Here is a 23,574-nt window from a genome sequence, read left to right as displayed (position 1 = left end):
CAGGGTAGACTATGTGGTTCCGTTCACGATAGTGCCAATCGTCTTGCCGAAAATATGTCGGCCCTTGCATCGGCTAAACATCTTCCGTAAGTCGAGATCCGTTCTGTCGCGAGGCGGAGGGCAACCCTTGCGGTATCTTGTGTAGACAATCGAAGTCGGAGGGTTCCGTCGCGCGGCTTGTGGCAGAATGCCTCAAGAGCAAGCATTGTTTTGGGAGAGAACTTGGAACGTGCTAAGCATAAAGCCTCCACAGAAGAAGAGTGTCAAGCACAGTCAAGCACTTCCGGAACGTCTATTATTAGTGTTTGCATGCAGTGGAGTCGATGTCCATCGCGAAGTGCCAAGGCATATGCCGCTCAGGGCTGAATTTAGTGTCCATGGAATCCTTTGGGGAAACAAGCAGGCCAAGGGGAGCTGGATGGTTTGAGCCAGGCGACTCTCGCTTCAAGAAGTCCGAAGGATTCGTCGAAGTCCGGACCGTTTCCACGATTGCGAAGATGCACTTGATGCGTGGACTCGTGTAGATGCCGGATCGGAGATGCGAGTTTCGCCAGAAGGAGTTGCTCGTGCTCCAATCGCGTGAAAATAATGGCGAAAGCATCAGTGCTCGTCGGAAAGAGATACGGCAACGGCACACACTGGTGTAAGCAAAGAATTTTTTCCATCGCGAGCAAGGCTGCCTCGGGCATATAGGGACACTGTGTGAACTTATTCTTGTGTTTGATCTATACTGAAGTGCAACAGGTGAGCCGATGCCGAGGCGGCGAACTGGATGCAGTGGTAGACTCATGAGTTCCGCACCGCCAACGCGTAGCTGGGTGTGATGGTCGTCTTGATGCCGCGAGGTATATGGTTGCAAGAGGAAGGGAAGAATGCTCGTCCAGCCAGGCGGGCGGGAATTGGCTGAGTCAGCAAGTGGTCTCCCATCCCGTCCGCTCGAACGCTCCCTGCATTCTCCGCGTGTTCACAACACGACGGCGATGAACCTATCACTAGCGGTACACGGAATCTGCAGCACCACCAACCTCGTCAGCATGGAGCGACCGGCACTCATCGCCGCTCCTCCGGCCAGCAGAAGTGAAAAGGTGGAAGACGAGCAGTGATAGGACGCAGCTGCATGCAGATACCCCACCACAGCGCTTAATAGTCTCTCAGCCCTGGACCCGCGTGCAACCACAGCGCGCGCGGCGAGTGGCAGCTCAACGTGGCGGGCGCCTACAATCTGACTGTATGGCACAACCTGCTCGAGAGTAGCTGGGATGACGAGTCCTCTCTCACGCGGCGCGCCTACAGTTGAACTTTGTAGCGGCACTTCCGTTGCTGGCACATCCCAACTCCCAACTTTCTTTCCTCGTCCCTGCGCCTCCAGGCTGATCACTCTGCGGGTGGCGTGCCGCAGGCCTCTTCGACGACCGCGAACATGAACAGCATCCTCTTAATTCTCCTGGTAGCCCTCCAGCTGGTCTGGGCCGGCAACGAGGACGAGATCAAATCTGCGGGAATCGACGACCATGCAAAGGCCGCTTACTTCGTCCTGGCGAGTTCGGGCTACGTCTTTGCTCTCAACGTGGCCGAGAATGGAGACGTCTACTTCCACATGAATGCGCCTGCTTCACACTCATGGATGGGTGTCGGTTTCGGGAGTAGCATGAAAGACACCAGGATGATCATCTCTTACATCGGCGACGATGGCCACACGCTGATCAACAGTCCGCGCATGTCCAAAGGGCACTCCGAGCCAGAGTGGGAAAAGGACATCCGAATCGACAACGTGCGCAACGATACCTACGCTCCATTCTCCAACACGTTGAGCCCGGATGGAATCATGATCTCGCACGCTGTTTGCCGGAATTGCTCATCGTGGGCGACTGGAAGTATCGATACGACCAGCAAAACCCAGCCCTTCATCTTCGCTCTCGGCCCGAATGTCACTCTTCACTCGGACGACCTAAATGCGCCTCTGCATATTCACGAGTTTCATGGTGTCTTCCAACTTGATATGACTGTCGCGACTAACAGCACTGGATGGTATGGAAGAGTTCCTGCGCCACAAGACCCGGGGCTCCAGGTCGGCGACTCGTACTGGGCTTTTGCCAACTACTTCAGCTCGAATGTCTACAACACTGGTCGCGATTCGGAGTGGGCACAAATTGTGCATGCGGTTTTCATGTCTCTGGCTTTCCTTCTGGTCTTTCCCCTTGGAGCCATCAGTCTTAGGCTCTTGCGAAGAGCCCCCATCCATGCAGGATTCCAGGTGGTCGGCCTTGGTTTAGTTGTTATCGGGTTAGGGCTCGGTGTATATGCGTCGCAACTGTACAACAAGGTTCGTTGAGCGCGTGAAGACTGCCAACTGAAGCTCGCTAATATTTTGCAGTCGAAGCACTTCAAGTCTGCGCATCAAGTGATCGGATTATTCATCTTCGCTGGAATCCTGCTGCAGATCGGCCTCGGACTGAGTCACCATATCATCTTCTTGCGCTCCGGTACACCGACTGTTTTGGGCAAAATTCATCGCTTCCTTGGCCTGTCGATCATGGTACTGGGTGTCATCAACGGTGGTCTCGGCCTTAACTTTGCTGGAAGCTCGGTCGTAGGCTACAGCGTGGCAGTGGCAATCATGGCTGTCATTTTCGGAGGACTATCAGCCGCCATTTACTACTACAACAAGAAGCATATGTACAAGCCGGAAGGCGAAGACTTCGGGCGGAAAGAGTTTGGCGTAGAGCCTCCGGACGAATACGAAATGCACCAAACGCCGTTCGCATCAATGGGCCAGACGGGATATGTGCAGACTCCGAGGACGCCGCACGTGAAAAGAGCCAACTGGGATGATAACCCGGATGACTATAGAACGTATCTGCAACGAGGGGGTGACCGAGGCGGCGAAGCGAAGCCAGGTCTCTACCGTCAAGAAAGCCTGTATACAGATACACCCGCATCGGACAGGGAGAACCCTTTCAAGGCGAAATGGGAGGCAGTGCCTATACGGTAGCCAGAGGTTAACCTCGTAATCATAATTGAGAGCGCCAGCATAGCGAGCATTCTGATAGCATCTGCATGCGTGTACAGACATCGCACATATGCGGTCACAATTCCTAAGCATCGCAGGTTTGATCCTCGCCAGGTTGCACCAATAAACGTGATCTACATTCCTGCGTGGCAATGGAGAAGTCCAAGAAGCATGCATCCGTCTCGTTGTCCTCGAAGAAGTCACGAAGACCATCTGGCCGACTGACGCAATAAAGTTCCGTTCGCTCGAGCGAGCAGGACCCGAAAGTTATTTGCAAATAGAAACCTGGTTCCGGCGGCCGCTCTGGTCTTCCGTTAGCCCTTTGGGGCTGTCAACCAATAGACGGTCCTTCTCGCAGCGGATGCTGTGGTTGGCTCTGGACCCCTAACGCCAAAACGACAAAGATTGGCTCTTGTACACAGGACGCTAGCGGAAGTACTGAACCGCCCACCCAGGCTCATGACTCTTGTGCTGTCAACTTGCTTCCTTACCTTCCACTAGCACACGAGGAGGTATATGTGATGGGCTTATTGCAGCTTCGTGCTGCAGTAGCAGAGGATGAATGGGTGGGATGTTCACTAATCCTCACAGCCTTTCCTTCGGACTAGAACATCTCGAACAGTATGTCTGGAGCATGACTGATGCACTTCTCGCGCCACCAGCGTTGCGATGTGCCCAAATTATTTGGGGAAGAGCTTCTGCACCCACATATCCGAAATGTACCACCCCTTCTCCGGATGACCCTTATACGTGTTACTGCCGGAGAAGGCAGACTGTCGTTCATGGGATCCCGCACAAAGGACATGGGTGCGGGAAACAAAGCACAAGCGAAATTAATGACCTCTCAAGCGACAAAGGATAGCCCACGTTCCGTCACTCTTTGACCGAGAGGTAGAATGCAAGCTTCTGAAGGTACTGTAGGAAAATGAGTAATGGCAACGCATTACTCATACGCTTTTGAAATCTCTCAATGTTTACTCGCATGATACGCTCGCCTCATGACCGCTGAAGCAGGCTCTCAAAGCGCTGCATCACCTCTTGCGTCGTAATCTCTCTTATAATCCTCCCAGCCAGTCCCTCGCAACTCGTGACCGGAAAGCTGATATTCCTCGCCGTATGACAACTGACCAGCGCAGCCAGATCCAAATCTTTCAATGTCAATATGACATCGCGCGAATTCCTTCTTTCCAATTCCAAAATGCCGCCAAGTACAGCTTCCTCCCACGAAAATCCGTTTTCGACATAAGTGTTGTCGCAAAAGAATCGTTCACCATATTTCGCGCCATCTGATGCGAAAGCGATGGCGTGCATTAATTCGTGAAGTAGGATTTGGACCAATTCCAGGTAGCAGAGTAGTAAAGAGTCCAGACTCTTTGATCGTGGACTCACATCGTTTACTCGTTCCAAGGAGAACTGAATCTCGCTCTGTACACCAGGTCCACATCCAGCTATCGCCTTCTTTGGTTCCGTCACAGCGCAGATGTTCCGCGGCCACTTGACAGGTGCCAAACGGACATGAGGAACTAGCCTCTCCAGCGCTTCTTCATATCTCCTTTGCGCGGCCGGTCGAAGCGGCTCTTCGATATCTTCACAAAGCCATTTGAAGGCTTTTCTCGGTTTTCCTAGATTGTCGAATTTTATGCTTGTTGGGCAGTAAATCAGCGCGTTGATGAAGTTGGACGTCAAGGGCTCGGTCAGCATATGCGATGCTAGTGCCAATGCAGGTAAGATGGAGAGGTATTGTTCTTTGGTGATGTTTTTCCACTGTTTCCAAGCGAGAAGGGGATGGATGGAGTTGTTGGTGGATTCGTTGGTGTAGATACAGCGCAGGAAATGAACGACGTGCGGGTCTGTGGTACTCGAAGTTACTAGCGCCAGCGCTGTCTCGACTTCGGTCTGCACGCGGCGGGTTTCCTCCAGGGAAGTAGAAGACATAGGGAATGAAGAATGGAAATGACAGAAAAGGAAAGGATTGTGAGGAAGGACGCAAAAGCAGGAACGAGTGGTACCCGAGGCGGCATAGCCGATATGGTTATATTGCGCGCCCCGAGTTTATTGTATGAGTGTGCAGACAAAGCCGATTATTAGTGGCGTGTCATTCCAATTTTGGTACAAAGAAAGCATGCCATACTGTTGATGGCGTTCGCTACTGCTGAGTGGGTGCACCCAGAAAATCATCGTCGGTCGTCGTTCGTTGGGCGTCATCGCACAGCTACAGCTTCGCCTTGGTCTTGATAATGCCATAGCATGGCCCTCCTTTACCGAACATGGCAATGAGATCCTTCACGATCTCCTCTGGAATCTCGTGAGCTGCAAAGTGCCCACCCTTCTTTTTGAAGTCCTCGTAGACCACCGGACCAAGAGTCCTCGCCCACGTGCTTGGGACAAGCGTTATTTCTCGAGGGCTATGGCATAAGCCTAGCTTCACATTTGGGATCCAATCATGAGTTCTGTCTCGATGAACGTTGTTGAGGCCTGACAAGTGAGTCGCCTCGTAGTATATACGAAGCGAGGCGGCTGGGCCAGCGGTCGAGAAGTAGTAAATGGAGACCCAGGTCAGTATCTCGTCGTCAGTCCATGGATAGTTGTCGGTCCAATCATGCAGCTTCTCGTAGATCCAAGCCAGTAAAGCTATTGGAGAATCATGCAAGCCATAGCCAGGAGTCTGCGGCTTGGTAGCTTGTATCGATCGATAGCCAGACCCTTCATTGAGAAACCACTGTGAACGTGCGAAACCGTCCTTCGTGGCTTGGCTATATGGCGTGAGGTTATGTCGTAGAGCCAATATAGGGTTCTTGAGCCAAGTCGGAGGATTTGCGCGGATCATGTTGATATGGGAAGCTAAGCAGCGTTGCGGATAGCGAAGTCCGATCACACGGGTGATCATGAACCCCCCTAGACTCGTCAGTCTGCTTGCTCTGCAAATGGTTTGAGTTATAACTCCTTACAGTCGCCACCCTGAGTCACGTATTGGTTGTAGCCTAGGAACTGCATGAGTTGATCGCACGTCTCAGCGTACTGCGCTGGTCCAAACCCTGTTCTTGAAATGCCTTGGGACCAGCCAAAGTTCGGTAGAGATGGCGCTACAACGTGGAAGGCCACTCCGTTGCTGCCGTTTCGCAGAGCAGGTAACATTTTGACCACTTCAAGGTAGCTGCCCGGCCTGTAGGAGATCAGCTCGTGCCTCCACTTCTCAATGCTGTGCTTACCATCCGTGAACGAAGAGGAGTGGAATGGCATTGGGATTCTCTGAAGGCTGATGCAGGTAATGTATGTCGATATCACCAAAGCCCTCAACTTTCACGCTTCGCTGATAGTTGGGTAGCTCATTGAGCTTTGCTTCTTGCAGTCTCCTTGAGGCGAGCACGCTGGATTAGTAGACGTACTTCGCATGTCATGCTGGGGTCTTTACCAATCGAAGTTCTTCTGCCAATGCTTTGCAAGACGTTTCACGTCTGCCAGTGGAGCCCCATAGTTCCACTCTGCACCTTCGAGCTGATGCTTGAGTCAGTTGCCGTGCAGCGTGTGGCTGAAGAATGGGATGCATGCCTCGTCTGGGAATTCTGCCTGAGCAAGCTTGATTTTGAGAGTGATCAGCTTCTCCTCCGGTACAGCAACCCTGTAGCTCGACATGGCGATGTTGATGCTGCGCTTCACGAGAGCACTCTGAGCAACAAAGCAGAGCTCGTGGAATGAATGTTCGTGTCAATGGTAGGGCGTGGATAGTGTTCCTTGCGAGTGGAGACCCGGTAGTCTTTCACGATCTCGGAAACGTCCGTCCTACCTTCGCGTTGTCTTTCTGTGCGATATTGGTTGTCGTTATCACCACGTCGAGCTGAGATGGTCTGTAGTACTGGGCATGTTGGTGGTACCCGAGGAAGGGATGTCGTCACTGCGAGATCCGAGCGCTGGCTTACTCAGCAGCACTTTCCTGGTCGCTCATCTCCGCAACGCCCTTCTTCCTCACTTCACTTCTTTTCAACAACATGAGGTTCTGTCCGTCAACACAAACGCGCCTTGGGTGCAACGAGCCAGCGAGACGGAAAGTCTGGCGCGGCAGCAGCAGTCACTTCAGGCATATGCCACGCATCGTGCGCGCGATGAGCCGTTCCAAACACGCGTCGACGGTACCAAACAAGATCTTGATCGGCAACATCGTGTCAAGCCGTAAATCTTAAACAGCGGGCCTGCCTCCGAGCCGACTGAGCGTTCTTACGGCTCTTTGCCAGGAATATAATCGAGCACCTCGTAAGCGGCTTCACGCACAGCGTGCTAGTCTGACCACGACAGTGCCATTAGCAAGCAGACTGCCTTTTCGAGACAATACACTCCGGCAATCTTGCTGATGAGCGCCACGCATCGCGAGTCAGCTCTCAATGCACAAGAAATTTGTGCTGGAACGTGGCACGACTCAGAGTGCTGCGGCAGTCCACGTACATGCTTCCGGACTCCCTCCCCTCTGCGACAGTGGCAGCGTCCGCGAGATCACCAACCGAAGTGATACCTGATGCCATGCGCGAACCCTCGCGGAAAGCAGTCTACCCGGCGGACTTCTGGTTGCTGGACTGATCGCGACGCTGGCGTATCTCCAGAGCGCGAGCGATGCATCGTAGGGTTTGCGGCTCAGATTCAGACGCCGTCGGGTGCACTGCCGGTGCTAGTGTGGACGATCTGTGTCTACAACTCATTGTAGTCTACTGTCTTGGACAGGTAAGGTTAATTTTACGGCAACGCTATCTCGTGCACCTCATTCTTCCATCCTCAGCATATTTCCTTCCAGCTCTTTTCGTCAAACGGTGGTTCACTCGCTTCACACTGTTGCAAAAATGCGTTCGACTGTGTTACTTGGGCTCATAGCCTCTCTGCTTCCTCATATCCAGGCGGTGCCAACGCCAACAGCGAAGGATGGAAACCTCAATCCTTTCCCGGCAAATCCAGTCGAGCTGGCTGTCAAGAACTTGAACAATCTCGTCAACGAGACGCTGCGAAATCCTCCAACGAACGGGCTATTCGACAGACTGATTGAGGACTTTCAATTAGTCACCGCTACTGCAGTGCCAGTGAGCATTCCAGCTGCTGCAGATGCGTTGAAAGAGATCCTCATTTCAGCGCCGGAGCCGTCGAACCTCTTCGGCTATGCTGGGAGCCTAGCTGCAGCTGGTCTGAGCAAAGACAACATTCCTGATCTGCTCCAATTCGCGAAGGGTGCCATTGGTCCAGAGAACAGCTCCAGAAATGTCAACCTGCGGAGACCTTCGATCAAAGTCTTTCCTAAAGCCGACCCAAAGGATGCACCTTTCTCTCTATCGGAGGCTGACCTTCGCGCGGCCATCCATATTCCATCCAGCTACAAGTACGGTGCAAGAGGAGCGCCGAACCCCATCATCCTTGTACCAGGAACTGGTGCAACAGGTAAGCGTCGTTCGAAACTTCAAGTCAGTGTATGGTCTAACTTATGGAAAGGGTACACAACATTCGTTGGCAACTACATACCTCTACTGCAAGATTCGAACATCGCAGACCCAGTATGGCTGAATATCCCGGGATTCCTTCTAGGAGATGCACAAGTACATGCAGAATATGTCGCGTACGCAGTCAATTACATTCACGGCATCAGCAACAAGCGAAAGGTCTCGGTGGCAGCATGGTCACAGGGCAGCATCGATGGACAGTGGGCATTCAAGTACTGGCCTTCCGCTCGCGCCAAAGTCACCGACTTTGTCACATTCTCAGGAGACTATGCGGGGACGATCAACGCCAACTTTCTTGCCACACCAGGAATCCCTCTGCCACCAGCAGTTCTCCAGCAAGAAGCAGGCTCGGATTTCATCAAGACTCTTCGCGCCAATGGAGGAGACTCCGCTTACGTGCCAACAACGAGCGTCTACTCAAGCTTCTTCGACGAAATCGTTCAACCGCAAGCCGGCACAGCAGCATCGGCGTTCATCAAAGATGCTCGACAAGTCGGTGTCTCGAACAATGAAGTTCAACAAATCTGCCCCGGAGCACCAGCTGGTAGCTTCTTCACTCATGAAGGCGTGCTATACAACGCAATCGGCTTTGCTCTGCTAAAAGATGCCCTTTCACACGAAGGTCCTGGCAAAGTTTCCCGCATCCCGGACCTCGATTCGCTGTGTACGAATTTTCTGAGTCCTGGCCTTGACCTCTCCGATTTCTTGTTGACGGAAAATGCGATTTTGATTGCGGCGTTGACAATTGTAACATACCCGAAAAAGGTCACCACTGAGCCGGCGATAAAAGGTGAGGTTGAATGTCACATCGAAGAGATTGTGCCTGTACTGATCAGCTTGCAGGATATGCTTCCGGACGCCAAGGATACTAAGCGCTGAAAGATTACCGAACACATGACGTGGAATTATATGAAAGCTACCGAGGATTACTGAACGCTTTGATGCACGATAGATGAAAGACGCATGGGATGTGAAGATGCATAAAGTGCTATATGAATAGCGAGAATTTAATGTCATATGAACATCAAGAAATGGAGCTAAGGCATGATGCTGCCATGCATACATGTGCGCTAGACAACTTGGCCCCCACATGTCTCGTTTCAATGGCGTCTGGGCCTTGAATGGCAGTTGTGTTTGTTGCATAATTCGAAACAATCTATGTCACTATGAACGCCCAGTCTGGAGTAGTGAAGGATTCATTCCCGTGCAGACTCTGCCGGCTAATTCTGTCAGGTCATTACTATTGCCCCTGATGCGTGTCTTCGTACAGCAGCTGCGCCCCTCCCAATGCTTTCGCTCAATGAAATGCTCATCAATTCTCATTCTCTTTGCTCTGTTGCAAACGCCATGCTCAATTCTTCGCAGGACTCAACTCCACCATAAGCGGCTTCTTCTCCCAAATAACATAGATCTTCTGCTCATTCCATCCTGCACTCTCCTCACAAAGCTTCAAATCAAATTTATACAACACCGTCGTCAAAATCAATCTCATCTCATGCCAAGCGAGATTCTTGCCCAGACAATTCCTTGGGCCATAAGAGAATGGCTCAAGACTGTTGAGGTCATCGTCTTTGTAGGTAGGATCTCCGAGCCAGCGTTCTGGGCGGAACTCGTAAGGGTTCTTGAAATTGGCTTCGTTGCGGTAGGTGGAGAGTTGGTGCACACCGATTTGTGTCCCTTCTGGGACGAATTCGTCGCAGATCATGGCGCCGCCTTTGGGTGTTACGCGGGGCAGACGGGCGGGGACCGGAGGGTAGATTCGGAGAGACTCTTGGAGGACTGCATGCAGGTATTTCAGACGTTGGACGGATTCGATGTTGATTTCTTCGTAGCTGGAGAAAGCTTCGCGGATCTCGTTGGTGAGTTTGGAGAGGTAGTCTGGGTTACGGAGGAGATTGTAGGTGGCGCCGGAGAGCAGCGTGGCTGTGGTCTACTTCACAGTCAGTGAACGAACGAGGTTGACGCTTGGCTTATCGGCAGCATACCTCCGTTCCAGCGATCATGAACAACGATGCGTTGCTTTCATGCTCTCCGTAAGTGAGACCTTTTCCGCCTTCGCCCTTTTCGATGATTTTCGTCCACAAATCCGGCGTTTCAGGTGTTCGCTCAAGTCGCCGAGCAACTCTCTCGGCGGAGTAGTTCCAATGTTCTGCGCGCGACTTGGCGACTTTCGGGTTCCTAGAGATAAATCTCATGAATATCCAATCTGTGAACACATTCAATTCCCGGAAAGTGCGCAGTTTCGTGCCGATTTTGATGCCGTTGAATATGGTCTTGACCCAAGGCGAGTAGTCGCCATTGTCAAGCATGCCCAGACTTTCACTGAATGTCAGATCACCCTAGATGTTGTTAGCATTGTTGTATACCACTCGAAACCCTTCCTAGACATACCATAATATCGAACGTTGTGCCTGAGAGGCTGATCAGTAGCTGCTTCACCAAGAGCTGTGGCATCGGTCCTTGGCTATCACTTACAGTTGTAGTATTTGAGAAGATCGACCTTTTCTCCGCTCTGCGCGTACTCGTATAGTCGATCCTTCATCTTGGTGACCCAACGCATAAGCAGTGGCTCGAGATCTTTCAGTGTTCGATCCGCGAACGAATGGGAGACGACTCTACGTTGTCGAGTGTGATCGGCATCATCAGCAGTAATCAAATGATCGACACCATTGAAGTTCTGGCCATAGAATGGTCGGTACTTGTCGTTGCTGGCTTGACCTTGCTTGCGGTGTCCGTAGATGTCCTTCCACGCCTGAGCTCCTCTGAAATACACAATCGAATCAAGGTAAGCGTGCGCCTAGCGCTCTAATGAACTTTTGTGTGCTACTTACCCAGCATAGGATAGTTGTTTTGGCGCAACTCTGACCACTGGCCCGTATTTCTTGTGGAGTTCCACGTTGATAAGATCCTCGTCGCCTCGTGCAGTCGCGCGCAGCAGTGGAATGTTCGTAAGAGCGCGGAGTGGCGGACCCGGATATTTGCGAAGAGGTCCCAGATAAGCCGTGTAGAATGCTGCTGTCACATGGTAGAGGACGTAGAGGAGGAGGAATGAAGCAGATATTTTGGCGATTTCGTTTGGGGACAGACTCCCAATCACTGGAAGATCGTGGATCAACATTGTGTGGCTGTCACTTCGAAGTGCTTATACTGACAGGATCGAGCACAGGAGGAGCTTGCTATTCTTTATATGGATTTTTCCCTCCAGACACACGCACCATTCCATGATGCTTCCACGGCGGGCACCACATTGCCGATTTTATGCAGAGCATAATTTGACTCGAAGTCAAACTTCCCTGGCCAACGAGCACGGCGTAGCCTGCTTCAGAGTGTTTGATGGGGTGCCTGATCAGCGGTCGTACGTGTGTCTTGGCGAATCGGAACGAAAGATTGTCTGCTTAGGCAGATGGAGCTATTGGGGTTCCCCACCACCGCATGTCGATTCATCTATGATCCTGGCAGTTGAGACGCGTGCGAGCATGCGCCATCGTCACGGCATGTGGTCGCACGTGAAGGTGATATGTCGACTAGTCGTCGGTCAGCGTCACACACCACATCCTCTGCACTCCTGCGAAGGCGTCTGCGTGAGTCTTGTCGAGCATCGCCCGCTGACGAAGGAGTCTGACGCAAATCGTTGCTCGGGGAGCCCTAAGCTAACTCAACGAAGGGCGGATCATCCCTGGAGCAATGCCACCGGCGCAGCAGCGTGCGGTAGTGGCAAGAGTACAGCGTAGGGTTACCTCATATCCGCAGGCTGAAGTGTGCTGACAAGCAGTCGACGTAACGTTGCGGGCGGTGATCTCGCCAAGAGCGGCGTGTCGGTCTCTGCTGCTGCCGACGCCGTCTCGACCCCGTTTCGCAGCGTGAGTAGGAAGGTACAGAATGGCAAGATGATCTTCTCATACCAGGCTGTGCCAGGCTTCCATCATCAATTTGGCCTGCATACACGTCGTCCCACGATCCACCAGCCACTCGCCGCGTTACCGCCGCGGCGTGCAACGAGCGGAAAACGACGACCGAACGGCGGACAGGAGGTACTTCTGCTGCCGGTTCCGTTTCTGAGACGCCCCGCGTGGGTAAAAGAGCAAGAGCCTAGTCTGGATATGCGCTGTGCAGGAGACTGTGCAGGAGACCGTGCAGACATTTACCCGATGGTTGTGCGGCTTCCATGCAGCAGCGCTGTCGAAGTGCGTGGTGGAGGCGTCGCTGGGATTGCCTGACGCGCCTCTCGACATGACCAAGAATGCTGGCACGCCGCTGCGTCAAGGCAATCTATTCTCTGGGGCGCGACACGTCAACTGCTCGGCCGTCGCTGCCGCCGCGAGATGTGCAAGTGCTTTGAGCGATGTTGCGTGGTCAGGCGTACATGTATCCTCACAGCCATGACACCTTCGCCAAAGCTCTGGAGAAGCGACGGGTCTGAACATTATTGATCCTACTGACAAACCTACTGACAAGGCTAATGCAAGATCCGGACCTGGCCGCTTTCGCTTCTCGCGGCCCTGTTCCTTGATTGCTGCAACATGCTGTCATTGCACTTCCAACAGGCGTCCAGGCCTGCATTCAGAGCACTTGAACGCTCGAAAAACGACCATGAGAAAGGCTGTCTGGGGCAGTTGTCCATTTGCTGACACCCAACCCAATCTGAAGGCTTGTCGCCGTTCGTTCAGCGGGCGTGATAGAGACAAAGTGCAGCCTGCCGTCAACACCACTGACTGCAGGCCAGGTCGCTTTGCAGCGCCATGAACCTCTTGATGCTGTCTCTCACTCGCCAAGAGCACTCTGTCGAGCCGAGTTCTCATGTGGGATATGCGACCTCATACTGCAGCAGCTCGTCAGGCAACTCATCGTAGCTTGCATCCTCTTTCGTCCACCAAGCTTCGAGCATCGCAGTATGCTCCTCTGGAACATCGGGACTGATCTTGAACCACCGGACTCCGTCAATGGTAATGATATTTCCCTTCCTGGGAGCTGCATGCGAGGGTGGCCACCAAGCGAGATCACCAGCATACACAACTTTCTGGTTTGCCTCTCCGTTCTCCTTTTCATTCACTGCGGCATGCTTATTGCAAACGCCCGGCTCGAGCTTGAAATGCGCTGTGAGCTGATTGCTGTCGCATTCGGTACACTTGTCCTGAGGCTCTCCCTGCGCCATGTCGCAACAAGCCGGCTGAGGCATATCGAAGCAGACGCGGTCGCGATTTTGACATCTGGCTCGTTGCCATTGCTCCGAAGACTTGACACTGATCGCATCTTGAGGACCGAGGACTACAGGTTCGTCTCCAGGAAGCAGTACTGATTCAACAAGTACGATGTTCAGACTGCTTGCCGCGACGAAAACCGTTATAGACCGAAGCGTGTTTGAGAGGAAAAGCAGCATCTTCGAGGAGCTTGCTTGATTGCAAAAATTTCAACTTGTCACCAGCTTGCGGTTATTATCCTGTCTCGCTTTCAAAGCCTTTCGTTGGTCGAACACGGAGCTCCGGTTCGTGGCACAGCAAAGTGACTTTGATAGCCGACTTGGCAAGTGGCATACCAAAGTTAGTTTACTGTGCCGCGTACTTTCCTCCACGGAGCATGCTGCATGTAAACGTGCAACGCTCGATCTTCTGCATGTGCACGTGGTAATATGCAGGGTTTCCGATATGAGCCTAACGTGTAGGCCATCTGCTGGAGACGACTTGTCAGCAGGCATTGCAATTCACAAAGACGTTGTGCTATTGATTATGCTGGACCACCATGCGAGGTTGGTCAACGAGAAGCAAGCTTCCCCACCCTTGCAGTGTTGCTACAGCAACAAGAAGAGACGGGGTATCCTTCAATGGAATATGCGAAACATCTTTGCGTGAATGAGGGGAAGGTCATTCGCGTTCCTGAGACGCTGCTCTTCTGAGACACAGTTCGACTGACTAGCGCGGCCGACCACGTCAATGGCGCCGGTTTGGACTGACTCCTGGAGAAGACGCGACAAATTCGCCTCTCTTTTAGAGACAGCGCGTCTCTTTCTTGCCTCGCTGTCTAATCTGATTATACTGGACCTTTCTTGACTTTTCGGAACGCTGAAGATGGGTGAGAACGAGCCAGCGCCGATTCAAACATATCGAGGCAACTGCCATTGTGCAGCGTTCGTCTTCGAGATCGATCTGCCGCAGATTCATACAGTCACGGAATGCAACTGTAGCATTTGCTATCGAAAAGGCTATCTATGGGTCACTTCAAGTCGCAAGGATCTGAACGTGGAAAAAGGTGACGTGAAATCTCTCAGCAGCTATACCTTTGGTCCAGAGAAGCTGGCACACAGAGTCGGTGCCATATTCGTATCCCAAGCACTGCTTGCAGCGATAGTGACACTGATTAGTTCTGTCCAACTTGTGCTTCGCCTGTCATGGCAGAAGAGACCGGAGGGGATGCCCTCTATCTCAATGTAAGAGAAGTGGATCGAGCGGCGCAGGTCCATGCTAATTGAACTCACTAGGTCCGTGTTCTCCAAGATCTTGATATCTGGGCGCTAAAGAGGCAGCAGTGAGTATTTCTCGCCCCAAAATTGCTTGCCAATCGCAGCGTTGACACACCTCGCAAGACATGACGGCGCCGCCGAAGGAGGTGACTACGCACCGCCGGAATATGAAGGCAAAGCCCCAACTGCATCCAAAGGGCAGCAGTCATACATCGGCTCCTGCCATTGCGGTGGAGTTGGCCTGGCTCTTGTGAGCAAACCTCTTGATGATACTTACAGCGGCCGTATCGCAGAGTGCACGTGCAGCGTCTGCGTCCGGGTACAGCCCACGTCACACTATTCAATCAGCTCTTGCTGACCACTGTCAACAGAATGCGTACATCTGGATATATCCCCAAGCTAAGCAAGTCGTGCTCTCCGCAGCCGAGTCCGAAAACATTGGCCGCTACAGCTTCAGTCACCACGTGCTCAACAAAACATTCTGCACAGTCTGCGGCGTGTGCATGACGAATGAATACGCCCACCGTTCGAAAGACGAGCTCAAGGAGCTGGGTGCAGTACCGACACGAGGTTTTGCACAGTCGATGAAGAACTCACATCCATTGAATTTGCGGATACTCCATGACATTGACTGGGATAAGCTACCGAAACCGATGCGAAATGATGGAGCGCGAAAGATATCGCCCAAATACAAGGACCCATGAGATTGCTTTCAGTGCTGAGGAAGCAACCTCCATTAACGACATTCTCACATTGTTCGAATGTATCATGGTGTTCAGATATGTCTCCGGGTCTTGGCAAATACTAAGAAATCGAAACTGCTGAGATATGCTTTTTCTCGACGCCTAAGTTTGTTGCCTGCTACGTCGAGCCAGACCGGTGAACGGCATGTATCAGTGTGTCAGTGAGTCACAACGAACGTGCCGCATGCAATGGGAAGCTAATCGAGGAGTGAAAGCTGTGTCGTGACCTTCGGACAGGTACTTCCTCAAACGGAAATAAGTCTCCGGTGCACACATGACTGGAGTCTTGGCCGGCCGCTTCTCTACCTGCTTTACACAGCTTTGCAGGGGACCGATTCAGATCATCGGATGCGGTCTATCCCGCTGGACACCACGATGGCTGCAGCTCACCCAGTACGGTCCGCCTTAGCTCTGCCTCAAGGCGAGTGCCAAGCCAAGCCAGGAACCTCAGTCCCCAATGCTCAAGAGTGAAGTGTGCTCGTGAGAACATCTTGGAACCTCGAGCAGATTGCCTGCACTGCTTCAAGATGGCCTCTATGCTTACCACTCGCCTGCCGGAGGCAGAGGCCGTGCTTGGAATGATTCACAACTCGACAAATGCCATCAAGGATTTCGGATCTCATTTGGTCGAAGGCCAAAATGGCACACTTATGGCGATGGACGCATCAACGATTATCAATTGGCTCATTGTGTCGACAATAGTCTTTGTAAGAGCATCAGTAACCGGACTTGCGCATCAACTGATCATCGGTTTAGAAACTGCTAGACTGGACGTATAATCTCTTGTTGCATCCGTGCAGAAAGATCCCAGGGCCGTTCTTCTATCGAATGACCATCCTACCGAATCTGTACCACAATTGGAAGGGCGACAAGCATCTCGTAGTCGAAGCGCTTCACGAACAATATGGCGAAATTGTTAGGATCGAGCCTAACTTCATCTCCATCATGAGTCCGAACTCGGTTCAATGTAAGGCAAACGTGTCGTTGAATTACATGTAAAAGCTTACACAGTCTTTAGCTATCTACGGTACGGGCTCACAATGGGGCAAGGGCTACTACTATTCCCGAGGACCGATCGAAAAGCAAGTGCTCGTTGTAAGTATTCCTCCGCAAAGGCAAGAATGCTCGCTGAGTTGGGATAGAACCTTGCCAGCGCTGTCAACAAAAAGGTACACGCTCGCAAGCGTCGTATCATTGCACATGCCTTCAGTGAAGCTGCCATTCGATCTTACGAAGACACCATCCTCAAAAAAGTCCGATTGTTCTGCAAGGGAGTTTCAGACCCAAGCACCTTCCAAGGCGAATACAAGAACATGTCCCGCTGGTTCTCTTATTTGACGTACGACATCATGGGCAATCTTACTTTCGGCCATGAATACAACATGCTCACAAAAGATGACGATCATTTCATCCAGCCGATTATCGACTCTTTCCAACACATGCAAATCGTTCTTGGCTGTGTGCCCTGGGTTGAGCGATTCGGCCTAAGCTTTTTGCTCTTCCTTCCAATGGCGACTGCAGTCAAGAGGTTCCGAGACTACGTAGCCCGCCAGGTCAAGCATCGAATTGAGCTCGAAGAGCAGGGCAAAGGGCCAGATGACATATTCAAGCTATTACTGAATGCAGAAGATAAGAACACTGGCGAAAAGATGGAATTTAAAGAGCTTTCTGATGAAGCTGTCGTTTTGATCATCGCCGGTGAGTCAATCCTATCATAATTAAGTGACAGTGACTGATCGGTCTGCGATCGACAGCAAGCGATACAACAGGCACTGCGCTCACTGGCCTCTCCTTCTACCTCGCGCGCTATCCGGAATGCTACGATCGTCTCAAGACAGAAATCCGCTCCACTTTCACATCTGTCGAGGACATCGTGAGCGGCGAGAAGCTACGCAGCTGCACATATCTCCGTGCTTGCGTCGAAGAAGCTCTACGTATGGCGCCCGGTGTCCCAAGCTATCTGGTTCGCGAGTCCACAACCGACGGAGTCATCGACGGCCACACAATCCCCGCCTTCGCCAGCATTGGCGTGCCCGGCTGGGCGATGCATCGCAATGAGAAGGTCTTCCCCGAGCCTAGAGTCTTCCGTCCTGAGCGTTGGTTGACAGATAATGACGACGAGATCAAGAAGCTGCGATCTGCGCATCTGCCTTTCAGTTATGGACCTCGGGCTTGCATTGGAAGGAATTTGGCTCTTGCGACGATTCATATCACAGTGGCGAGACTGGCCTACTTGTTCGAGATGGAGACGAGGGATGAATTGCCGTTGGAGTTTCAGGTGAAGGATCATTTCGCAGCTGGCGATAAGAATGGACCTTTCTTGAAATGGGTACCGAGCGAGGTCTCGTAGAAGCGGTGAGTATCGAGGTCAAGTTGAGGACGATTGGTCAGATGACTGCCGGTGTATGGATGTGTATCAGCAATACGAATCACGACTTTCCCAAAGCTGAAGAGGGTAAAAGTTAGTTTTCAGACCATGCCGCTGCACGAATACTTCACATGCACATGCAGTCATGTCTCAGAAACGCTTTTGCTGCACAACTGCGCCTCCTCGGTAGGCGAAGAGCCAGAGAACACTTCGCCGTTTTGGAGAAGAACTTTCTTCTCTCGATCACTCCTGCTGGAGGCAATCACATCTCAGCCATTCTCGTATGGCAGCTTTCTGGCCTGCTCCAATCTCGTGTGCTGTGAAGCCTGTCACGCATCAGAGAAAGCCGTGGTTCCTGGCGATTGTGTCGGAAGATCACATTTGATTGATTACACCACTTAGAAAATTTGGCAGAGTCGAATCAACGCTCTTCGATCGGAAGCGTTTGCGAACGAAACTTAGCTAATGACTACCAGGGGACACCCGAGACCATCAAGCGCTACCGTTCGACATCTTCCGCCACTCATCCAACTTCCCGTCAACTTTCCATTTCCTGAATGTCTGCACGCCGTCCTTCGTAGCCCCTCGAGCCAGTGCTCCATATTTGACACGAACTTCTTCGGCCTCTTTCGTACCGTCCTGGATCCCAGGAATCCATAGCTCATAAACGCCGGTGAAGTAAATATCTGGTCGGCTTTCATCTACCTTCTCCGCCGTGCCTAGCGACATACCGAAAATTGTCGTGGCCCCCGAGTCTGGGGTCACAGCTTCAACCTGCACGCAGTAAGGCTCATTAGCATTACTACCCACAATTTCGCCCGGAACCACACGAGTCGCTCGCGCATCAACCTACATTCAAACCCGGCCGCAAGATCACATCTTGCACAATGGGCTCTCCGGCTTCCGTGTGCACGGCTCCATCTCCACCGATGATGAGCTTGCGTGAGAACTTCAACGCGCTGCCTCCCGGCAGCTCTTGGCAGTCAGCCACGTACGGCGCCATATCTTGAGGGCGGCGGGCACCGCGAGAAATTCCTTGCCAAACGTCGTCGAGTGTCAGCACTGGCTCGAGGCCAGGTCCATTCACGGGCTCAGAGTATGAAACGTTGAAGTTGAAACTTGGCGGCGACATTATTCCTGTACGGGTTTCGTTCGTGGGCGATGGTAGATTTTCGGACTGAGACTTTTACGAGAAATGAGGTTAGATGTGATCTTGTGCGAGGGTCACGAAAGTAGGCTACATGGATATTATCATACTATAGCTCACAATCTCCGCGCTTTGTTGTGAATATATGACGTTGCAGTCTCGCTCACGGAGTTTACAAAAGTAAGGGCAGCCAGAATTGCCGTTTTGGGAAATTATCGCGGAAGACCATTGCTGTTTGGGGTGGAGCTGGCCGAAGTTCTGGGCGGTTCATGAGAGCAATTTCTAGCCTCTACATAAAATCGGGTCACCAGAGACGTCATGTTTCCAGATGGGCACGTTGGTGATTGTCACGAGTAAGTGGCGAGAATGTGCGAGGTGGTATATTCGCATCACGAATGGGTACCATCGCGCTTGACCTGTACTGAATCTTGTCGAAGTTTTACTAGCAGTCTGCCCACCATGCTGTTGTATGTCTCATTGCTGCTTTCGGCCATATCACTCGGGATTGTTGTCCTGAAGCTCTCCGCAACTGTCCAACATGCTACAATCCGTTGCATTTCATTCATCTTGAACGTTAGTGGAAAGTTTATAGCGATTCAAACTTCTAGCTTATACGGCTACAGCTCATACTGTCCCGACGACATGTTATACGAAGTGTTGGAGACAACGGTACACTTCCATCCGCGACGTACGAGTTTCCCAACGGGCAAGGAGATGCTGCCAAATTCCTGCGAGGGAGGGAGAATAGCATCAGCTGGGAACGACAGTATGGATCGATCTATCGCATCTGGTCCGGAACCACTCCTGAAATGTGAGTGGAATGCAGCGTGACGTATAGACAAAGCAGGTTGACTAAAGGTTTACAGTGTTCTCACTAAGCCTGAGCATGTCCAGGAGGTTTTCAAAGACTCCGACAAACATCTGAAAGCCAAGAACAACAATTCAGGCCACTTCTTAGGCGAATTGCTCGGAAAATGCGTTGGTCTCGTTAGTGGTACTGAATGGAAGACCCTACGCACAGCTTGTGAAGGCCCATTCGTTCGATCCGCAGCGATAGCGTGTGTTCCACAAATGATAGAGCGTACGGCAAAGCATTTTCGACAATTGGAAGCAACTTCAGAACTCTGCATCGCGGTCATTGACCCGGCACAGGATCTGAAGATGCTGCCCTTTTGGATAATTGCGGAAATGCTGTATGGACCTTTGACGCAGGATATGGAGCAGACGCTTGCAGAGTTGGCTCCGATTAGAGAAAACCTAATGAAGGTAGTTCTTCAAGGAGGGCTCACCAGATATGGTTGGTCGAGCTACCTGCCTCTCCCTGCAAACAAGGCACTACAAGACTTCCAGATCAAGTGGGCTGCGTTCAATCGTCAAGCTCGTAGTAGAGCTCGGGGCGACGAGCCAATTGCACGCTACTACGACAGCGTTCAAGATGGCACAATTGAAGAAAAGTCCATTCTACACACGCTCGATGAGATCCTCTTCGCCAATCTGGACGTTACTCTTGGCGGCATTTCCTGGAATTTGGTATACCTGGCTGCTTCGCAAGAATGCCAGACAACTCTGCGAGAGGAGATCGAAGTGGAAAGAACCAAAGTAGGCCATGATGCCACTCTTGACGCATACGTTCGACGGACAGACACATTTCTGGCCGCTTGCATCTCCGAATCTTCACGACTCCGACCTCTAGCCGCATTTTCCGTGCCACAAGCGTGTCCAACTGCCCGGGTAGTCGGAGGGTACTCTTTCCCTGCCGGTACGAACTTTATTATCGATTCCTACGCTTTGAATCAACGAAATCAGTATTGGGGAAAAGATTCATTGATGTACCGCCCCAGTCGTTTTCTAGAGCGAAGTTCTTCGCAGAACAGGTACAACTTTTGGCGCTTCGGATTTGGTCCTCGGCAATGTATGGGAAAAGCTGCAGCAGATTTGATCATTCGCACGTTGCTGGTGCATCTGGTCGAAAATTATCGTCTCGACCTTCTTGAAGACAGCCAAGAGTGGGCTCGGAATGGTGAAGTTTGGATTAATCATCCTGTCACGAAGTTGAAGTGTGAGAAAAGAGAGCTGCACGCAAAGAACAAGGCATGAGAAGGGCGTTTTGAGGAGTAATTATCGTATAACCATGTGCAAGCTGAGTTCTTCTTGTTGACTTCTCAAAATCCTCGGGTCATTCTGTCTGCGGTAAGACGAAGCCGAGCGGCTTTGTCAAGGCAAATACCGACGGAAGCAGTAGTCATAAAAGTTCAGTGGAGCTCAGTTACCTGTCTTATTCGATTCTGCTTAGAAGTAGTCTTAGATTAGCTTCAGTGCTATAGTCCTCTCTGCCACCACACCAGGGCCCATAAACCTGTCCAAGGAACGACATCATCTTCAAGAGCCTCTCTGATTGCCAGAAATCCGCTCTGCACCTTGCCTATTCATTGAATCAAGTTCTGGCTTTGAAGACAACCTCGGCCTCAGGATCAGGAAGAATGGCCAGGCCAAAGTGCTGCTGCTTTGGCTTTTCTTGTCCAGGCTGCAAAGTAACATCGTAATGCCTCAAAATGTACGCAAGAACAATTTTGATCTCGGCGCTTGCGAAGAAACGACCAGGACATGCCTGTGCAGGGTCAGCATTCACTTTCGGTAATCATGTTCGTATACGGCAAAATGACTCACCCATATGCCATGCTGCAATGTAGGTTAGCACAAACATGCCGGGTAGATTGGAATTGGGGTCCACTTACACCAAAGTTGATATTATCAATTCCAGTAGTTGCGTGCTGATATTTGTTCTCATTTCCGGGAACTTCTCGTAGTGAAGAAAACCTGAACGGCTGGAACTCCGATGGGTTGGGATACAATTTCGGGTTCTGATTGATCACGTGTGCATGTATAGTCATTCTTGTACCTTGAGGCAGGACTTCACCTGTGGAACAGCGCAGGCCCTTGGGATTTGTCACAATTCTAGGAATATTGACTGTAGTAAATCGTCAGTGTAGTAGATCTCAGCGAAACTATTGCAACACACCTAGAGACGGTGGCGAAAGTCGTTGCGATTCTTTGGCAAAGCTGTCGAGTTTCTTCAACTTGGGGAGATTCGATTTATCGACGATACCGTCCTCGCCCACATGAGCGGATACCTCATCTCGCATGAGCTGGACCTCTTCGGAAGATAATGCTGCAAGATCAAATACAATGTAGCTGAGCGCGTTGGAAAGGTTGTAAATCGATGCGAAAGTTGCCAGCAACTGGTCGCGTCCAAGTTGCTGTGCATTGGGAGGTCGATCGTATTGTGAAATGAACCAGTCCAGCATGTCGCCGCCAGGAATCTTCTCATCCTTACGATCACCAGCTTGCTTTGAGGCGATCACAGGAGCGAGCATATCCTCGTTCAGCTTTCTTTGGTGTTTCAATGCCTTGACTTGTGACAAGAAAGGCGCTATGAAGAAGCGAAGTGGCCAAGGAATGAGTCTGAGGACGAGCCACGCTCTTGACACACCTGCTGTATAGTCCACAGTTGCCTCGACCCAGGCATCTTGCCTGCTCAGTGGTAATCCGACAAATGCGCGACCTGACATGATGGATGCTATGCGGGACATGGCATATCTCGGCTTGATCAAGGTGGCTTCCTTGCACGGCCCGATCATCTTGTTGACGGCGTATTCGACCTCGGCGTTGAAGGATGCGAGCAATGCAGGTGTTCTGCGTGTCAGAACATTCCGCATGGTACTGTCGAATTCATCGGCCTTTGTGCCCATGTACGAGTACTCTCCGAGAAAAACGTCGTAATGGTGTTTTCTAGTCAGAGTCAGTTGCGAAGCATTGATCTGCAACCACAGTTGGCTCACTTGATCGATACGTCAGTCTCGGGAAGTCCGCGAATGGTTTCAATTTCCGAATCTGGAAGGACTGCCATCTCCATGCCTGGTAGAGACAGCATGAAGGGTTGATGAGGGTACTGCTGATTTTCAGTGAGAGTTCAGCTCAGACTGAATGAAGCTTCGACCTTTGCGTGTCCATCTTCCAGAAACTTCACCACATTGTTGCTTGTGACTTTCACTACCGGCAAATTGTGCTGCTTTCTGCGTCGTGAAGTCACGAAGATACCAAGGCTGAAGATCAAGGCAATCCCAGCAGAGAGCCAGAACAGACTTTCCTTCGTCCACTGCACATCACCAATGTATCGCGAGGATACGCTGTCAACCGAGCCCAGCATCTGCAAAACGGAGTGGTACATCCTGCTTGCTTCGAGGTCGAGCACTCGGTTCATGGAGCCTGAAGAATTCATTTTGACGACAGTAGGTGACGATGTCGATGAGGGACAAAGGGCAAGAAAGTGATTCAGAGATCCAGGAGGAGGGTTTGCTGCCAATGGCGGAAGAAGCGACGT

General features: G+C 51.6%; 11 protein-coding genes across 11 annotated transcripts; 5 read left to right on the top strand and 6 right to left on the bottom strand.

Annotated features, from left to right (window-relative positions):
• Positions 1–1,420: 1,420 nt before the first annotated feature.
• CKM354_000380900 (uncharacterized protein) lies at positions 1,421–2,992 on the top strand (the record flags this gene model as incomplete). The annotated part of the gene is made up of 2 exons (XM_044799025.1): positions 1,421–2,323; positions 2,375–2,992. 2 exons carry the CDS (start codon positions 1,421–1,423, stop codon positions 2,990–2,992), a joined length of 1,521 nt encoding a protein of 506 aa, XP_044654960.1.
• A 1,014-nt stretch (positions 2,993–4,006) lies between these two features.
• Positions 4,007–4,945, bottom strand: CKM354_000380800 (uncharacterized protein; the record flags this gene model as incomplete). The annotated part of the gene is made up of 1 exon (XM_044799024.1): positions 4,007–4,945. One exon carries the CDS (start codon positions 4,943–4,945, stop codon positions 4,007–4,009), a length of 939 nt encoding a protein of 312 aa, XP_044654959.1.
• A 277-nt stretch (positions 4,946–5,222) lies between these two features.
• On the bottom strand, positions 5,223–6,643 carry CKM354_000380700 (uncharacterized protein; the record flags this gene model as incomplete). Its single annotated transcript, XM_044799023.1, has 5 exons — positions 5,223–5,905; positions 5,959–6,173; positions 6,220–6,363; positions 6,423–6,505; positions 6,560–6,643. 5 exons carry the CDS (start codon positions 6,641–6,643, stop codon positions 5,223–5,225), a joined length of 1,209 nt encoding a protein of 402 aa, XP_044654958.1.
• Positions 6,644–7,836: 1,193 nt separating this feature from the next.
• CKM354_000380600 (uncharacterized protein) lies at positions 7,837–9,360 on the top strand (the record flags this gene model as incomplete). Its single annotated transcript, XM_044799022.1, has 2 exons — positions 7,837–8,422; positions 8,474–9,360. The coding sequence occupies 2 exons, from the start codon at positions 7,837–7,839 to the stop codon at positions 9,358–9,360; spliced, it is 1,473 nt and encodes a 490-aa protein (XP_044654957.1).
• Positions 9,361–9,832: 472 nt separating this feature from the next.
• CKM354_000380500 (uncharacterized protein) lies at positions 9,833–11,599 on the bottom strand (the record flags this gene model as incomplete). The annotated part of the gene is made up of 5 exons (XM_044799021.1): positions 9,833–10,411; positions 10,467–10,820; positions 10,873–10,892; positions 10,957–11,243; positions 11,313–11,599. The coding sequence occupies 5 exons, from the start codon at positions 11,597–11,599 to the stop codon at positions 9,833–9,835; spliced, it is 1,527 nt and encodes a 508-aa protein (XP_044654956.1).
• Positions 11,600–13,276: 1,677 nt separating this feature from the next.
• CKM354_000380400 (uncharacterized protein) lies at positions 13,277–13,858 on the bottom strand (the record flags this gene model as incomplete). The annotated part of the gene is made up of 1 exon (XM_044799020.1): positions 13,277–13,858. One exon carries the CDS (start codon positions 13,856–13,858, stop codon positions 13,277–13,279), a length of 582 nt encoding a protein of 193 aa, XP_044654955.1.
• Positions 13,859–14,543: 685 nt separating this feature from the next.
• CKM354_000380300 (uncharacterized protein) lies at positions 14,544–15,639 on the top strand (the record flags this gene model as incomplete). The annotated part of the gene is made up of 5 exons (XM_044799019.1): positions 14,544–14,780; positions 14,837–14,902; positions 14,954–15,000; positions 15,059–15,254; positions 15,307–15,639. The coding sequence occupies 5 exons, from the start codon at positions 14,544–14,546 to the stop codon at positions 15,637–15,639; spliced, it is 879 nt and encodes a 292-aa protein (XP_044654954.1).
• Positions 15,640–16,205: 566 nt separating this feature from the next.
• CKM354_000380200 (uncharacterized protein) lies at positions 16,206–18,028 on the top strand (the record flags this gene model as incomplete). Its single annotated transcript, XM_044799018.1, has 5 exons — positions 16,206–16,385; positions 16,435–16,645; positions 16,697–16,773; positions 16,821–17,376; positions 17,433–18,028. The coding sequence occupies 5 exons, from the start codon at positions 16,206–16,208 to the stop codon at positions 18,026–18,028; spliced, it is 1,620 nt and encodes a 539-aa protein (XP_044654953.1).
• A 510-nt stretch (positions 18,029–18,538) lies between these two features.
• On the bottom strand, positions 18,539–19,178 carry CKM354_000380100 (uncharacterized protein; the record flags this gene model as incomplete). Its single annotated transcript, XM_044799017.1, has 2 exons — positions 18,539–18,820; positions 18,900–19,178. The coding sequence occupies 2 exons, from the start codon at positions 19,176–19,178 to the stop codon at positions 18,539–18,541; spliced, it is 561 nt and encodes a 186-aa protein (XP_044654952.1).
• A 474-nt stretch (positions 19,179–19,652) lies between these two features.
• Positions 19,653–21,290, top strand: CKM354_000380000 (uncharacterized protein; the record flags this gene model as incomplete). Its single annotated transcript, XM_044799016.1, has 3 exons — positions 19,653–19,766; positions 19,817–20,004; positions 20,060–21,290. The coding sequence occupies 3 exons, from the start codon at positions 19,653–19,655 to the stop codon at positions 21,288–21,290; spliced, it is 1,533 nt and encodes a 510-aa protein (XP_044654951.1).
• Positions 21,291–21,627: 337 nt separating this feature from the next.
• CKM354_000379900 (uncharacterized protein) lies at positions 21,628–23,472 on the bottom strand (the record flags this gene model as incomplete). Its single annotated transcript, XM_044799015.1, has 6 exons — positions 21,628–21,801; positions 21,861–21,872; positions 21,929–22,161; positions 22,213–22,982; positions 23,033–23,142; positions 23,191–23,472. The coding sequence occupies 6 exons, from the start codon at positions 23,470–23,472 to the stop codon at positions 21,628–21,630; spliced, it is 1,581 nt and encodes a 526-aa protein (XP_044654950.1).
• Positions 23,473–23,574: the final 102 nt, after the last annotated feature.

The sequence above is a fragment of the Cercospora kikuchii genome (genome assembly GCF_019650295.1).
Source record: "Cercospora kikuchii DNA, contig_00002, whole genome shotgun sequence".
In the NCBI taxonomy this organism is placed as follows: Eukaryota; Fungi; Ascomycota; class Dothideomycetes; order Mycosphaerellales; family Mycosphaerellaceae; genus Cercospora; species Cercospora kikuchii.
This window is presented reverse-complemented; position numbering and strand designations above follow the sequence as displayed.